The sequence below is a fragment of the Rhinolophus sinicus genome, linkage group LG09 (genome assembly GCF_036562045.2).
Source record: "Rhinolophus sinicus isolate RSC01 linkage group LG09, ASM3656204v1, whole genome shotgun sequence".
Classification (NCBI taxonomy): domain Eukaryota; kingdom Metazoa; phylum Chordata; class Mammalia; order Chiroptera; family Rhinolophidae; genus Rhinolophus; species Rhinolophus sinicus.
This window is the reverse complement of record NC_133758.1, coordinates 45,323,035-45,341,160: the sequence shown is the minus strand read 5'-3', so window position 1 is coordinate 45,341,160 and position 18,126 is coordinate 45,323,035. Positions and strand designations below refer to the sequence as shown.

The 18,126-nt window shown below is 37.4% G+C and overlaps 1 protein-coding gene across 2 annotated transcripts in view; it reads left to right on the top strand.

The window, feature by feature from the left end:
- The window catches only part of MYOM1 (myomesin 1), a 126,561-nt gene that overhangs the window by 81,839 nt on the left and 26,596 nt on the right, over positions 1–18,126 (top strand). For both annotated transcript variants that reach the window (XM_019755764.2, XM_019755765.2), the window contains 3 exons: positions 2,746–2,930; positions 10,258–10,372; positions 17,133–17,289. In XM_019755764.2, the coding sequence (XP_019611323.2) occupies positions 2,746–2,930; positions 10,258–10,372; positions 17,133–17,289 (457 nt within the window). The remainder of the gene's footprint in view (positions 1–2,745; positions 2,931–10,257; positions 10,373–17,132; positions 17,290–18,126) is intronic.

Sequence of the window (18,126 nt, the reverse complement as noted above, 5' to 3'; positions counted from 1 at the left end):
AGGTCATCTAACTTTTTCATGCAGCCTTTTCAGCACTTTGAAATAGTAAAGTTGGTTAACTGTTTGTCCAGTTGGGACAAATTCATAATGAATAATCCCTCTGATATCAAAAAAGTTAAGCAAATTTAATTGTCAGACCTCATATGTGGACAGATAATTTTTGACGAATGAGCCAAAAACACATAATGAAGAAAAGAGGTGGGAGATGAAGGTAAGGGGGATCAAATATATGGTGATCGAAGGAGAACTGACTCTGGGTGATGAACACACAATGGGATTTATAGATGATGTAATACAGAATTGTACACCTGAAATCTATGTAATTTTACTAACAATTGTCACCGCAATAAATTTAATAAAATAAAATAAAATAAAAAAGAAAAGAAACCCTCCTCCAAAATGGTGCTGGGAAAATAGGGAAGCCACTTGCGAAAGAATGACACTAGACTGCTATCTGTCACAATATACCAAAATTAACTCGAAATTGATCTAAGACCTAAACATGAGACCTGAAACAATAAACTGTGTAGAAGAAAGCATAGGTACTAAACTGATGGACCTTCAGTTCAGAGAGGATTTTATGAATATGACCTCAAAAGCAACGGAAGTAAAAGCTAAAATAAATGAATGGGACTATATCCTACTGAAAAGCTTCCACACAGCAAAAGTAACCATCGACCTAATAAAGAGGCAACCAATAAAATGGGAGAAGATATTTGCAAATAACGCCTCCAATAAGGGGCTAATATCCAAAATATATAAAGAACTTGTACAACTCAACAACAAAAAACAAAGAATCCAATTAAAAAATGGGCAGAAGACCTTAACAGACACTTCTCCCAAGAAGACATACAAATGGCCAATAGATATATGGAAAAAAATGCTCAACTTCACTAGCTATTAGGGAAATGAAAATCAAAACCACAATGAGATACCACCTCACACCTGTTAGAATGGCTATTATCAACAAGATACATGATAACAAGTGTTGGAGAGACTGTGGAGAAAAAGGAACCCTCATATACTGCTGTTGAAAATGTAAATTGGAACAGCCACTATGGAAAACAGTATGGAAGGGCCTCAAAAAATTAAGAATAGAATTACCATATGACCTAGCAATCCTTCTTCTGGGTATCTACCCAAAAAATCTGAAAACCATTGTAAAGATATATGTACCCCTATTTTCAGTGCAGCATTATTCACAGTCACCAAAACATGAGAACAACCAAGGTGTTCTTCCATAGTTGATTGGATAAAGGAGATGTGACACTTATACACAATGGAATATTACTCAGCTATAAGAAAAGATGAAATAGTGCCATTTGCAACAACATGTATGGATCTTGAGATTATTATGCTAAGCTAAATAAATCAGACAGATAAAGTCAAGAACCATATGATTTCACTCATATGTGGGATATAAAACTGAAAGCAACAAATGAACAAGACAAACAAAGAAACAAAAACTCATAGACACAGACAACAGTTTAGTCATTACCAGAAGGTAAAGGGGGAGGGTGTGGTAGAAGAGGTTAAAGGGGGGTCAAATATATGGTGATGGAAGGAGAACTGACTCTGGGTGGTGAACACACAATGCAATTTATAGATGATGTATTATAGAAATGTATACTTGAAACCTATATAATTTTACTAATCAATGTCAGCCCAATAAATTTAACAAATTAAAAAGAAAATGGTCACAAAATCCCTTTGTGAAACAGAACATGCCACACCAATGTAAGGTATTGGTGTTATTATTTAAACCTATTTCCACACAAGATATTGTCGGAAGAAAAGGATGATGCATTTTGTGACTCTTATGCCAAGGTAGAGGGCCCAGTAAATATTGAACTATCAATTGCAAAATGCCAAAGTGTAGCATGATAGAATCTGTGCTTGTAGTTGGCTTTCAGGCCACTGTGAGTCAGTACAGGTGATTTTGATTGATTGTCATATCAGCTGTTGGTCATGCAAAGATAAATCCCTTAGTAGTTTGGACTCTCCCAAGAGTGCAAAGAACACACAAGTAGGAAAAACATTCTGGCTTTCTTTTTGAACAGGTTGATCAAGTTATGTGCCTTCGCTTAGTTTCCTGGTAATTGTCTTAAGGATGAATGAGATAAATAAATGTAACATACCTGACAGTATTTAACGCAGATTCAGGGCTCACGGGATTGATTGTATTTATTTGGTGAAAGGTCTTTGTAAACCATAACTGTAGTTCCTATATGGGATAGATACATTCTTTCCGGGGAAAATTTCCCTCCAATAGGGACCTATTTTGTAATATATCCCTTTTTCCTTTATAAGAAATACTATTATCTTGCCATCAAATAGAGTTTGCTTCCTTCGTGCTAATTTGAGATTTGAGAGAATTTTCAGATTATTATCCAAAAATAATATGAAACTGAAGCTGCAACCAAATTGTACAGTTCTGATAAAAGGTAAGGGACACGTGCCTGATGACAGCCTGCAGGCAAGTTTCATTCAGCATCTGAGGGGCATCTTGAACTGGCCTTAACCCCCTGCTGCCCATAAAGGGTCTTGATAGGCTGGTATAGAGCCGTTCAGGATACTTGCTGTGAAATAACCACAAAATACCTATTTCCATGGAAATGGTAGATTTTGAAAAACAGAACACCAACCTCAGATTCAGCTCTAAGACCTTAAATGTGGTTCTAGATTTACACACATTAGAGTTTTCTCGTCTACATTATGATTTTTATGCATTGGTCTCTTTCACAGGACCACCACACAATCTTAAGTATAGCGAAGTCAGGAAAACCTCCCTGGTTCTGCAGTGGAAGCCTCCCATCCATTCTGGACGAACTCCAGTCACTGGTTACTTTGTGGATATGAAGGAGGCCAAAGCCAAAGATGACCAATGGCGTGGACTCAATGAGGCGGCTATTAAAAACAAATACCTGAAGGTAAGAGAATGCTCATAGTTTGAGAAACCTTTAAAAAAAAAAAAAGAAGAAGAACATAGGCTCTTCTAATGATATTAACTTTAAAGTTAGCAAGGTAAAACAGAACGTCTCTGCTTCGGTCCGTGTCATACATTGGGCTCCTGGTAAGATTCCGTTTGGCAGTGGTTGGGGTTTGGGGAAGTTTCTGATGCTTAAAACAATTTGGTTATATTTAACCTGAATCCCTTAGCCTCGCTTTGGAAAACATCCACACGCTCCCTCCTCCCTCTTCTTTTCCTCCTTGCCTCTACTTACCCGCTTCACATATTTGTTACTCACAGTCTTAAGTCATTTTTACTTACCATCTCCCAAAGGTGACTTTCTCGTTCCTACCTATAATTTTTTCGAGGGTAGTCTTTGATTTGAGGGTGCTATTTTTATAGAGTTCACACCAGTAAGCCTTTAACTGCTGATTCTTTTCAATGATGCCCTGTCTCATTTCACCTCTGCCCTCAGGCTTGTATTCACATGAGCTCTCAGAGGCTAGTGGAAATGGATTCACTTAACTCTTGACCTTATTCTCACCCTTATCCATGTCTTTGCCTTCCAGATTTCCCTAGAGTATTCCAACTGGACCAATTCCTAACTCTACCAAACACTGTTCTGCTAAAAACACTGAATCTCTCACTTGTTCCAAATGGAAATTTCAAAAGAGTGTTTTCCCTTATAGTCAGCAGACCCTGAATTCACAGTTGGCTTCAGAAATTGGGGTGGGGGAGTATGATTCTAGTTGTTATTATTTAGAATGAAGTGTGGCTTCACCTCAGTCATACAGAAAGCTGCACACTGAATGCTGTCAGCAAAATAGGCCGCTGCATAGAGGGTGGGCCTTGGAAGGTGTTCAGAGTATAACTAGTCTAAAAGAACTCTCCCATCAACTTACCAAGAAGGGCTAAAGTACGTACCATCTGTCAGCCACTCTCTGGAGTTAAGGCATTTATAGTCCCCATAAAAAGTGTAAATATATCCTCCAGGAGAAATGACCCTTAAGCCATTACACCCAACATGCCATTAACTCAACTTAGCATTATGCCAATGATCTCTTTACCCCTTACAAAACCCTGAAGAGATAAGGAAGGTCACATTTCACGGGGACAAGAAAAGATCTAGGAAGTTCTGGAACCTAGGTTGCTGTTTGATTATCCAGATGAGTCAGGAGGCCTCCAAGTGCAAAGGAACCCCAAAAGGTCAGTGTAAAATAAAGGTCAGACACATCCTGGCTGGTGATGGTATTTATGGCCAGGATGATTTCTAAATCCCCCGTCGGCCACAGCACAGAATCCCAAGAGCCTACGGTTGAACCTGACTGGGGTGAAACCATACAAGAATAAGAAGCCAAGAAAAAGGAACCAAGAGCCCAGAAAAAATGGGCAGGAAAAAAATAAAATAGAGTTAAAATACATCGAAGAGTGGTTTTAGAAAAAGACAAAGAAGAAAGGCAAATTTGGGGGAAAGACACTGAGGTTGCGTGTGCCTCACAAACTGAAGATGAACATACTATAAGGAAATGATATTAGAATTTGGCCAGTTTTTAAAGTGAAAATAGAATTATTGATTTTTCTGATTACAAAACTGACACATGCCCATAATGAAAAATTCAAATACTAAAAGCCTAGGGAAGAAAAGTAAAGATGTCCTATAATCCCTATACCCATTTTGATGTAGATTCACTCTTCCAGATGTTTTATATTTAGAAAAATTTTCAAGCCTGAAATGGAGAAAAAAATGTACATGTTAAATTGTTGAGCCTGGTACACTTAAGTGAGGATGGGAGATATAGAGTCACAAATGGGAGAACTTAAACAATTGCAGCCAGAACATATGGTTTCTGCTGGAAGCGCCAACGTTCACTTCAGCACCATGTCTCGGGGTCCTCAAAGAGAGTTAAAGATGCATTACTTTCAACCAAAAGGATTTAACCTAACAGAGCTCACTGTTTTCCTTTTTTTATTGGTAGTTATAGCCTGGTGAGAAGGGAGTAAATATTGGAAGGGTGGGGTTTATGAATGGAGTAGGCAAGGGAATGCAGTTCCTTCGGAAGTTATAGGGTAGGGGGAAAAATCCAAGAAAAGGAAATTTCACGTGCATAGATTAGGCATCCATAGTGCTTTTAAGGCCAGTGCTCATTGGCCCTGTGGTGATAGGAGAGTGGAAGGGTGTTTCTATCACCCCAGTTACTAGACACTTGGATGTGGATTCACTTCCTGTGTCATGATGCAGAAATCTGACTCATGGCCACATATTACCTAAGTGGCAGGAGCAGATGTGGCAGGCACCTGGCAACTGGTCTATTTCTGTCACAACAAGGAAATGTTTCTGTTCCTTTCTGTAAATCCACAGTTGCCTGGCATGATTACTAAACATAGAATTTAAATGCATCAAGCTCTGTGCATTTAGCCTGTGCCTAAACTCAATTCATTTACAGATTAAAATTCATTTCAAAAATCCATTAGCTCCAGCGAAAGCTATCACTACATAAATGACATTTTATTACCATAAACACAATATATTGAACTAATTAGATTAAAAACTGAACAATTTAATATGTAGTACATTTAAATGCATGGTCACAAACATTTCACTTGGTCGAATAAATACATTCTAGCTTTATTTGATTTAAATCACTTTTTGGATATTGATCTCCATCACAACATTACGGGAAATAATTGCACCCTCTGTGTATAATAAATTCCTCCTTAAAACACAATGTATCTTTTAAATGTCATATATTTTAAAAAGTAAAAGATAATTTTTGGTAAATATTAATAGTCTTAATAATAGTAATGAGACTGTGCTCAACCCAAAGAAAGTCACAAAAAATTATGAAGTGGAACTGTCATATAAAACCATATTATACATGTTTTTTTTTACAGTCTTCCTACTCTTATAACTAGTCCAGTAGCACACATGTAATAGGTTCTCAGAAAACATCCCCTTGATTATTGAAAATGTGGAGATTTAGAATTTTAATACATTTTGATTATTCACAAATTGCTAAAATTCACAATCATGTCAATTGCTTGTCTAGTTAGTGAGAAATAGCTATATTAAATATACAGGGACAATTTTTGTTTATTTTAGTTTTAGAGTGTTAGCATGCTTTTAAACAAATGGAAAATGTCCATGACCCATGTTTTTAATTCCCTTCTCTTGCCAGGAATTTTATCTGAAATTATTCATGGAATGGCTCAAAAAGATCAGGAAAGAAAAGGCAGCATATACTCTCTTGTGACCACTTTGTATTATGTCTTTTTGACCAAAGAATGAGGTAGTTAACTCCTTTAAAACATACCAATATCAGTCTCTTGTTTCTGGTGCTGATGGCCATTAAATCTAAAAAAGAGAGAATATCAGATTTGTAGAGGATCTTAGAAACATCTTGTAACTAATAGATGGTCCAGAGAGAAGAAAGTTTAAAGTGAAAGCCACATGCTTAGTCTTTGACAGAATCAGGTCTGGAACTCAAGTCCTGTACCCTTTGTGCTATATATATATATATATATATATATAAAACTACAGTTGACCCCTGAACAACATGATTAGGGGACCCTCAATGGCTCATTCGAAAATCCTTATGTAACTTTTGATTCCACAAAAGTTAACCATTAATACTAAAGCCTACTGTTGACCAGAAGCCTTACAAATAACATAAACAGTTGATTAACTGATGTTTATTTTGTATGTTATATGTATTATGTACTATATTTTATGATAAAGCAAGCTAGAGAAAACAAAATGTTATTAAGAAAATCATAAGGAAGGAGTAGGTAAACGCTGTGCTCACCTCCTCCCACAACCACATCAAAATTACAACTAAACTACAGAACAACCATCATTGAGAATTGCCTGAAGTCTAGCAGAACAGAAGTTTTACAACTAAGAATATACAGAAGGAACCACATCAAGTCAGGTAGGAGGGGTAGAGATGCAGAACGGGCTGGTCCCATACCAATGTGTAGCAGTTAAAAATTGGGAGGGATATCTCAGCTGTAGAGGTTCCCCCTGAGGAGTAAAGGGTCCCAGCCCCACATTAGGCTCCCCAGTCTCGGGTTCCAGTGCCAGGAAGAGAAGTCCCCATAATTCTGGCTGTGAAAAACAGTGGAGATTGTGGCTGATTGAGATAAGGGCAGCTGAAATACCAGGTGTTCCCCTTAATGGGCCTGCACACAGACTTGCTAGCTGACAGCCTCACTCACTTTGAGCTCTAGTGCTGGGGCAGCAGCTTGAAGGGTGCCAGGTATATATGCAGAGGAACTGAATTGTCTAGCTTCAGGGCAAGGGCTGGAGGGGCAGCTTTCTTCCAGAAAGAAATGGTGGCAGAAGCCAGTGGCCCTTTGTTGAGCCCTCCCCTCTCCCAGCCTGCTCACCTTGGTGATTCCCTGAGACCCTGCCCCACCCAACTTGGGGGCCCACCCAAGCCTCTTCTAGTGGGTTTTCCACAGAAATGACATGTCTTGGCTCATGCTGTGGACTTTCCTAAAATCTCTCAAAGGTTCACAAACCACAGACAAGTAGCATGTGGCCTTTGCATACCTGTACTCTTTGCTAATCAGCCCCAAGCCGGGCACTAGTGGCAGCTGACCTCAGTTGACAGCTTAGCCTCTTTCAGTCACCCCTAAGGCCAACACAGGCACCAACCATCTGTAGATCCCTTTGTAGCTCATACCAAGTGACCCTGGGCAGGGCACAGGCAGCAGCTGACGTTGCCCTGCACTAGGGCCCTTCCCAAGAGGCCCCAGAACCAATACACCTGATAAACAGCTTCAGACCACACCAGAGCACAACCCAGATGCCTATGTGTGCAACACACTCAAAGGACTGACTCAGCAGGCACAAGATCCCTGCTAAAGCAAATACTACTACATAGGGTCACCACCTCCACAACAGTTCCTCAACTGTAGTCACGGCCAATCAGCCTGAAGGTCAATCCCTCCCATTGTGTACAAACAGCAACCAAGGCTCGATTACAGGAGGGCACAACAACCCACACAAGGGACACACCTGGAACACCGCATTCAGGTGGCCAAGGAGATTATGCCAATGGCCCCCACAGGACACCTACTACATAAGACCTTGTCTACTAAGACAAGGACACACAGTGGCTCTCCCCAATAACACACATAGAAACAAAAACAGGGAGGCAGCCAAATGAGGTGACAAAGAAACATGTCCCAAATGAAAGAACAGAACAAAACTTCAGAAAAAGAACTAAACAAAATGAAGACAAGCAATCTACCAGATGCAGAGTTCAAAATACTGTTATAAGGATACTCAATGATCTCAGTGAGAACTTCGACAAAGAGATAAGAACCATAAAAATGGATATAGAAAACATAAAAAAAAATAGTCAGAAATGAAGAATACATTAGTGGGAATCAACAGGAGATTAGATGAAGCAGATGATCAAATCATCAATTTGGAATATAAGATAGCAGAAAACACCCAATGAGAACAGCAAAAAGAATCCAAGAAAAAAAAAAAAAGTGAGGATTGTTTAAGGACTCTCTGGTACAACGTGAAGCATACCAACATTCACATCATTGTAGTACCAGAAGGGGAAGAGAAAGAGCAAGAAATGGAAAACCTATTTGAAAAAATAATGACAGAAAAATTTCCTAACCTGGTGAAGGAAACAGACATACAAGCTTAGGAAGCAGAGAGTCCCAAACAAGATGAATCCAAAGAGGCCCACACCAAGACACATCATAATTAAAATGCCAAATGTTAAAGACAAAGAGAGAATCTTAAAAGCAGCAAGAGGAAAGCAGTTAGTTACCCTCCAAGAGAGCTCCTATAAGACTATCAGCTGATTTCTCAACAACAGAAACTTTGCAAGCCAGAAGGGATTGGCACAAAATATTCAAAGTGATGAAAAGCAAGGACCTATAACCAAGATTACTCTACCCAGCAAAGCTATCATTTAGAATCAAAGGACAGATAAGAGCTTCCCAGACATGAAAAAGCTAAAGGAGTTCATCACCACCAAATCAGTATTACAAGAAATGTTAGAAGGACTTCTTTAAGAAGAAGAAAAAAAGATAAAAAATATGAACAATAAAATGGCACTAATTACAGATCTATCAATAATTATTATAAATATAAATGAATTAAATGTTCCAGTCAGAAGACATAGGGTGGCTGAATGGGTAAGACAGTAAGATCCATACATATGCTGCCTATAAGAGACTCACTTCAGATCGAAAGACACACACAGACTGAAAATAAAGGGATGGAAAAATATATTTCATGAAAATGGAAACAAGAAAACAAAAAGCTGGGTTAGCAATACTTATCCCGGACAAAATAGACTTTAAAACAAAGGCTGTAACAAGAGAGAAAGAAGGACCCAGTAATCTCACTTCTGGGTATTTATCCGAAGAAACCCAAAATGGTACTTCGGGGGGATGTGTGCATCTATATGTACATTGCAGCATTATTCAGAATAGCCAATTTGCAGAAGCAACCTAATTGTCCATCAATAGATGAATGGATAAAGAAGTAGTACATATATACAATGGAATATTACTCAGCGACAAAAAAAAAGAAAGAAAGAAATCTTGCCATCTGCAACATCATGGATGGACCTAGAAGGTGTTATGCTAAGTAAAATAAGTCAGAGAGAGAAATACAAAGGACACATGATTTCACTTATATGTGGACTCTAAAAAACAAAATAAATGAACAAACAAAACAGAAACAAACGCTGTTTGTTAGATACAGAGAACAGTTTGATGGATGCCAAATGGGAAGGGGTTTGGGGGAATGGGTGAAAAAGGAGAAAGGATTAAGAAGTACAAATTGGTAGCTACAAATTAGTCATGGGGATGTAAAATACAGCATAGGGAATATAGTCAATATGGTGATAACTATGTGTGGTGTCAGATGGGTACCAGATTTATCAGGGTAATCACTTCATGAGTTATATAAAAAATGTCTAATCACTATGTTGTATACTGAAACTAATATATTATGTCAACTGAAAACTATATATTAGGTCATTTGAAAATTAAGAAATATATATGTGTGTATATATATATATATATATATATATATACACACACATATATACACACATATACATATATATATTTTAAAAAGGAAAAAACAAAATCATAAGAAAGAGAAAATACATTTACAGTACTTATTTCAAAAAATCTGTATATAAGTGGACTCATGCCGTTCAAACGCATGTTGTTCAAGGGTCAACTGTAATTCATTATTACAGAGGAAGAGCACTTTTGTTTAAATGACACAAAATGCCCATTACTTTTGTACTTGTTTCTTCCAGGTGCAAGACCTCAAGGAGGGTGTCAGCTATGTGTTCCGTGTCCGAGCCATAAACCAGGCAGGTGTTGGCAAGCCGTCTGACCTTGCTGGGCCTGTTGTGGCAGAAACTCGTCCAGGTGGGCTTTTCCTTTTTCATTAAAATTAATCTCATCTGTGTAAGATACCAAAGTAATATTCAACGTAACTTTCTGTGCTTTTCCTAGTTTTCAAAATCATCAGTATATGCTATTTGAATAATAGAGAAGTATGACCTTAGGCCATGACAATCATTCACCACACCACAGGAGCCTCAGCACAGGGGTGAGCCAGGTTTGAAATGGTCCAGGACTGTTCTGGTTCATAACTAAACAGGGAAGTTCTTGATCAAATTATGCATCCTGGACTGACTGTTTCAAGTAAACATTCCTGGGATGTTATTATACTGTGCCCATAAAGTCCCACGAGAATATTTTCCCAATCATTGGGAAAGCCAGAACAGTGCAATTAGCAAACACGATCCTTAAACAAGTAGGATTTTTAATTAAGTTAAACCAAGGATCAGCAAACTTTTTCTGTGAAGGGCCAGATAGTAAATATGTTTTACTTTATAGCCATATGGTTTCTCACGCAATATTCAACTCTGTCATGACACAAAAGCCACCGTAGACAATAAACTAATAAGCATGGCTATGTTTCGATAAAAATTTCCTGTGCATTTTATATGTATTATGTAATATATGTATTATATGCATTATGAAATTTGAATTTTGAATAATTTCACATTTCCTGAAATATTAATCTTCTTTTGATTTTTGCAGCTGTTTAAAAATTTCAAAACTGTTCTTAGCTTGCAGGCCATACAAAAAGAGGCACAGTTTCTTGACCCCTGTGTTAAACTAACAGCAGTCCTAACAAAATGATCTATAGAGCTGAGGCAGTCCTCACTTCCCAGTTTCAAGAGATGTCATAACTGGACTAGCGAAGACAGTCTTTCCCTTTGTTATGGGAACAAAGTTTACACTGTTCACTGTGCAAATAGTTTCAGGTTATTATATAATAATAATTTATTTTGTTCTTTAACCTCTATCAATTTTCTGAGTTATATATTTCAATGTATTAGAGTTGCATAAAGAAAGCACTGGAAATGAGAGAGGATAAAATCATATTAAACAGTTTATATTCATTCCAGTCCAAGCACTTTCACTTTAATCCATCCCTATTTTCAAATTGAAATGAAGAGCCAATACATAATGTAATATTTATTTTTATGATGGGAAAAGAAATATACACATAGAAAACTCTGTTCTCACTTCATGTTATGTGGAAAATACATCAAATGTACCCTCTGAGGAAATATTTGTCCCTTTCATCCTGTTACTTCATAACCTACTGTCAACTATTCTTATAATTACCCTTTAGAGCTGGGTGGGACATAAGTGACCTTCTTATACCAAAGTGGGGTGGGTGTGTCTGGAGAGAGTGCCACCTTTCATATAAGTCCCCTTTGCAAAATTTCATGAGAAAACAGAAAAATGCTAGGAACATATATGCCGGTAAAAGGTAACACATGAAGACACCAGCACACATATTCCTATAGAAATCAGACCCTTTATGTACCAACTGTAAGGAAATATAAGGTGCCAAAAGGACCCAACAGCAAAATCTACCCTTGTAAGAACAACATTTAGATTACTATAAAAGTAAACTCTTAATCTAACCATGGTAAGTTAAAAGCACACTAAGCATTGGATCCAAATACAATTGACTGAAGAAAGTGTAAATTGATTTATTGTTTTCTCATCCATAGCCGCAGAATGGCAGGTGGCCAGGCATGACATTAACAAAGCCATCACTATGGAAATTTTACCACCAAAAAAGAGTCTGCTGCTGAGCTCCTGGATGAGAGTTTTGTTTCATTAGTTTGGAATAAGGCACAAAAAGTCATTTTTTGTGGCCATTCCATTTCCAAAATATAACTACAAACAACAGCTGCAGACTTTGATATACTAAACAACACTAGATTAACCTACTCAGAAACCACTGGCCTCACAGCCCAGGAAAGAATCCTGGGATACACAAAGTCAAAACACTTTGCCATGAGGGGCACCAAACCTAGGAGACCCTTGGACTTGTTCCTGTGCAATAGGCCCATTAGTTCTTGCAACATGTTTCTTGAGCATCTACTACATGCCAGATGCTGTGTGAGCACCAGGAGTAGAGTGATGTGACATTTATCATTACATACTGGGATTATGATCTAGTGGAAAAGCCAGAGTTCGCAGCATGGTGTAATGAGAGTTGGCTAGATGTTCATAAAATATTTCCCGTAGCTGAATAGGCTATAGACTATTAAGGTTTTATAAGTCCCTGTGAAAACTTATATGTAGCCTAAGCTTGTTTGTATTTATTAATTTTTTAAATACATATTACTTGTACTCAGATATTTATTTTATGTTAGAATGGATGGGGTGGAAGTTATCAATTTTAAGATTTGGGATATGAAACTTGGAATGCTATTTCAGAAGAACGACTCCTTTTGGAATACATTATTAAAATTTCAGATAGAAAATAAAGCTTACCATGTAATAGCAAACCTCAAATATATCTAACAAGATACCTCAAGTGTAATTTGAATTCCAGTTCAAAGTTAACCTAATCCCCCAGGGTTGGTAGGATCACTGGTGTCCCTTTGATGTCAACAAACATGCCAGCAGATGTAGCTCAGCCACTGTCACGAAGTCTAATTGTGTTGGTAATGAGGATCCAGAAAATGGGCTAAGTGTGTCATGCTTTACCCAGAAATCTATTAGCTATAAAAGACTATAGCAAGAATAAGCTAAAAACTATTTAGTGTAGATTTGTTGGTACACTTCTCTTCTTGATATTCGATATTTATCAAACAGTATCTGTGTTGATTGCATCAGGCCTGGAGTGTAGGTGGAAGCAAGGTAAGCCAGATCAGATGGGAGATGAGGCACCTGCCAAGGTGTGGCAGGTGATCTGGAGGGCACCAAATAACTGGCGGTACAGGCTGCAGGCAGTCTTATCAGAAAAACAGCGGTAGGCCGGAGACTTCAGGTGATGGGCAGAACCCAGATACAAGGCAGGGTCCCAAGCAGGAACTGGGTTACTGGAAGTTAGGACTTGGTCACTAGGAGCAAGGCAGTTTAGAAGACCCCAGCACCAGAAGAAATAATGAGCTGGGATTGAGGTGACAACTGACTAATCCCAGTTTCTAAATACTGGTTGGTCATAGAACCTAGTAGAGCAGAGAATGTAAAAGTGTGCTCGGTGGCCTAGTGATGGAGTCCTGAAGGGTTCTGAAGCAGAAAACCAGGCTAACTGTTAAAGATTAGCTCCAGTGATTTAGACAAGTGTACTTATATTTGCTTACTAACTGATCTCTTTCACCCCTGAGGACAGTACGTCTAAATCTTGGCTGTACATTAGAATTATGCTAAGAACTTTCTGAAAAATATCGACTCCATTTCAGACTCCATTTCAGGCCAATTAAATCAGAATCTCCAGGACTGATCCTGGGCATAGGTTCAGTTTTGTTTGTTTGTTTAGCTTCTTGGGTAATTCTAGTGTGAAATCAAGCTTGTGAATTGCTTTAGACTGTGGGCTCCTTCAAAATAGGAACTGTGCCTTTTCTTTCTGTATGAGAGCCTAGTCCTGGTTTATAGTAGTCATTTAGTAAATGAAAAAACTAATGAATGACTACCATGATTTGGCCAGTGAATGTGATTCTGTTTTGCAGCCACAGCCTGCACAGATAACCTCAGATATCTCATAAATGAATGCCCTGGTTATGAAAGGCAAGCTGGGAGAGAAGCGTCAATGGAGCTTACGATGGGGACAGCAAAAGTGGTGGGTCAGCCAGTGGTCCTCACCTAAAACATAGTGGAACTTTGTATTACTTGTGGCTGATTACATTAATTTGCTTCTATCTGCTTCTATTCTGTGTCACTCTCCATTTTTTTAAACATCACACATGCACATATGCATGCGTGCACCATGGAGAAGGACATATAATTAAAGCTTGCAAAACTGATCCATTAATGCTTATGTAAAAAGCTAAATTATATGAGAAAGAATTTTCATATCATATTATGAAATGTATGGGAAGTTTACTGTGATATTATTTCAGCTTTTACATTTGATCTGTTTTAAAAATCTTTTTTTGGAGGGAGGCAAGTGGGATGGAATAAATTTCCAAATAGTTTATTTTAACCTTGGGCCATACCTTACCCGTTCACATACTGGGGGTAGCGGCAAGCATGGAGGGACCATTAAAATGCCACTCTATACAATATCCCTTTGTGTCCATATTAAGGATTTTTTTTAGGATTGAGGCAGCTAGCTGACTAGAGACAACTCTTCTTAAATCCTTTTCAGACCAAAATAATCTCTTTCATTTTCTATAGCCCAATCTCCTGTTTTCTTAACTGAATTCTTCACGTTCTTGAGCAGATTCAAAGGTCGTTTTCTGAGAAAATCTAAGTCTTAACAAATTTTGGTCCACTTTTCCACCTCAGCCTCTTGGAAAAGGGGGATGGCCTTTTAGCTAGATGAAAATATCTGTAAAATAACAACCAGTGCAACTTTTTGAAAAATGAAATCTAACTAAATACTCATCTTAATAAGTATTTGAATTTTAAAACTGAAATGTCGAATACGGTTTTAATTCTTTTTTTCACTTTATTTAGGTAAATCAACCAATAGCACACATCATATCCACAATTATGTGTGTGTAAATTGGAAAAATGTTCATGCTTTTTTTCCTACCCATTACTGATATTGTCTACAATGTGCCGATTATAAATGATTAATCAAGAAAAGCTTCACAGATGTGGAAAACTCTTAGATACTAGTTGACATTACATCTAAATCCTATTTATTTTGTCTCTCCAGGCAATTGCTTAATTTCAAATTACAAATTTTAATCTAAGGCTGTTTTAAAAAACTACATGTTCTTTTCTAAAAGTGTAAATGATTTCTTACATTAGAACCTAGCTGTAAGGTCATGATGTAAGACTCATAAGTTAAGGTGGAAACATATACGTATATTGCCTGGGACTTAAAAATAACATCTTTTGTTTCGCTTTGTACTTTCACAAAAGATCTCCAAGTACTTTACAAAAATTAATTTTCCAGAATAATTCAGTGAGACCGTTCTATATTCTTTCAGTAACTAAAGCAATGGAGACAACAATTAAGCAGGGCTTTCCTGTTCTTCAGGTTGCATGGGTTTGGGTCCAAAGTTGGCCATTTAGAAACCTACACAAATTATTGTGTTAAATACCCAGTTGTTCCATTTACCTGAGAATTGACTGCTAAAGCATCGATACTTTAAAATGTCATTTTAAGACCCTTTGATGAAAATTCTTATAAAATAGATTATACACTTCAGTACATACTTTTCAATCTTCTTGGATGCAGTGTACTAGCCTTATTTATCTTTTTCTGTTTGACTCAGAGCCATAAATATCAACCTTATTTATTGTACAGTGTTACAATACGGTGATGTCTCATAGAGCGAGAAACCATTTGTCCATCTACAAAATAATGCTTTAGGGCCTGCTTTTTAGTTTTCTGCCTCCTCTCCTGCAGTTATTTTTCTTATTTTCCATGTGCCTGCTGATAGTAGCTTCTTACTTTGCTCTCTTTTTGGGTTTAACAACTGAGAGAAAATAACCAACTAGTCTTGCTAGAATCATCTCAAGCTAAGTATGGATAGATTCCAGGTGACGGTCTATGGAATTCTCCAGTGAGTGTTACTGTTCACTGTTTGGGCACTTGTGTTCTTTTGATCTTCCGCTGAGTGAAGTTTTGCAATTTTTTCCCCCTGACAAGTTTTATTGAACAGTTGGCCAGGATGCTGGCTTCTTACGATACAATCTAGAGAGAAATTCTTCAATCCTTTGGTATGTAGCTGTTGGAAATATTTTTGTGCTTTTTAAAAAATAAAGCTGCGCCTTTTGAGATGAAATATATTTTTCCTATTATTTGGAAGCAAGTCAAGTTTAAACTGGTAATTCAATGCATGTCAATTTGAAAAGAGCTTTTTACCTTTCAAATTGGATTTTGGTGTAGATGTAAATATTTCACCTGCTGCACAAACTCTCTTTCAATTGCTATGCTAGATGTAGGTGCAATTTATTATAACTCTCAAAAATAAAAGAACTTACAGCATTAATGGAATTGTTTTGTTTTAAAATCTAAATGCCAATCTTCTTGAAACTCCTGGATCTCTTGAAATTCATTTCCACACAGTTCAACAACAATCATTTCTAGGTTGCTGTGGTTCTAATCTAGAGGAGCATCTTTAGATTGATTTATGGTTGTCTGATTCATATATTTCTCCATTCTTAAATGATTTACAAAATTTGAACATATGAATATAGGCAATTCTTATCACCTCTGCTTTCTCCCCTTCAATTTCCCTTTGGTTTCTTTACCTCTTATTTGTCCTTTACTGATGACTAGTTGGATATGGGTGTGTGTTCTTGAAGCAAAGTCATGAATTAGGTCCTGGTAAGGACCATTCAACTTTCCTTTTTCCCAAAGCTGCTTTCCCCCCCTTATTTATGATCAACCTACTCCCATAACTGAGCTATCAGTCATGTCAACCAATTCTTATTCTGCCCTGTCCAAACAATACTTTCCATGATGTTGGCTCTACCTAAGAAACATAGTACATTTATTTAATTCCATGTTACAGCATAAAAGTTGAGTTGTAGCGCAGGATTGTCAGTCACAGTGAGCAGTTGGGCTTTTCCCTTTCACAAGCTCCAGGCCCTGCCTTAAGGCTAAAGTAAAGGATCCTGAGGTAAGGAATTCTTACTTGATTGATTTTACCAGAAAATATCAGTGCCTCTTTTTTTTTTCTTCTAGGAACCAAAGAGCTTGTTGTAAGTGTGGATGATGATGGAGTCATTTCCTTGAACTTTGAATGTGATCAGATGACTCCAAATTCTGAGTTCATCTGGTCCAAAGATTATGTATCCACTGAAGACTCTCCACGTTTGGAAGTTGAAAGTAAAGGCAACAAGTATGGACTGTTTCAATCTAATCATGAGTTTCCTTTTCATAACAGGAGGATGATGTAAGCTCTTGGCTTTCCATTTGAAATACTTGGTTTATACCAGTATAAACCTTACAAAATAACAATCCTTATGAATAATCCTTTACATTATTCCATTTAAAGTGCCATCTCATTCATGATGTTAGAAGAGCTTTGGCATAAAAGTAAGCTTAAAAAAATGAGTCTCATTATTGTACAAGATTTTGAAATCTTCAAGTAATGATGAGGATGCTTATGGGGAGGGAGCAAGGAAGAACTTGCTGCTTGCTGATTCAAGACATGGTAAATTAAATGGGTCAGGTATGATCTGTTCTGCTAGTTTTTCCACCACCACTTGTTAGTGACACAATCATGCACCAGAAGGAGCTCTACATGGGAAGCACAGGGTAGATGATTTCTAGTCCCAGCTCTGCCAGGAACTGGCTATGTGACCTGGGGCAGTGTGTAACTTCCATGGACCTCGGATTTCTTTTTCTGTAGAATGGAAAATAGTGGAGGGGATTAATTTTATGATCTATTTCTTATTGTAGCCTCAACATTCTGAGTTTTCTTTTTTACTTTGCCTTACTCATCAATCTTTATATCTTTATAGTACCAACCATATTGGATTGTATTTGGTAAAGCAAAATATTCCTATTATTTCTATTACAAAGAAGCCCAATATATATCAAGAACAAAAGAAAGAAATAGTAATTTTGTTTGAGAATGGGAAGGAAATACTGAATATAACCAAAGCACATCTTGTTGTCACTATGCTGTGAAGTCCTTGAAGTAAAACATAAATAGGTCAAAGAAAAGACAAAC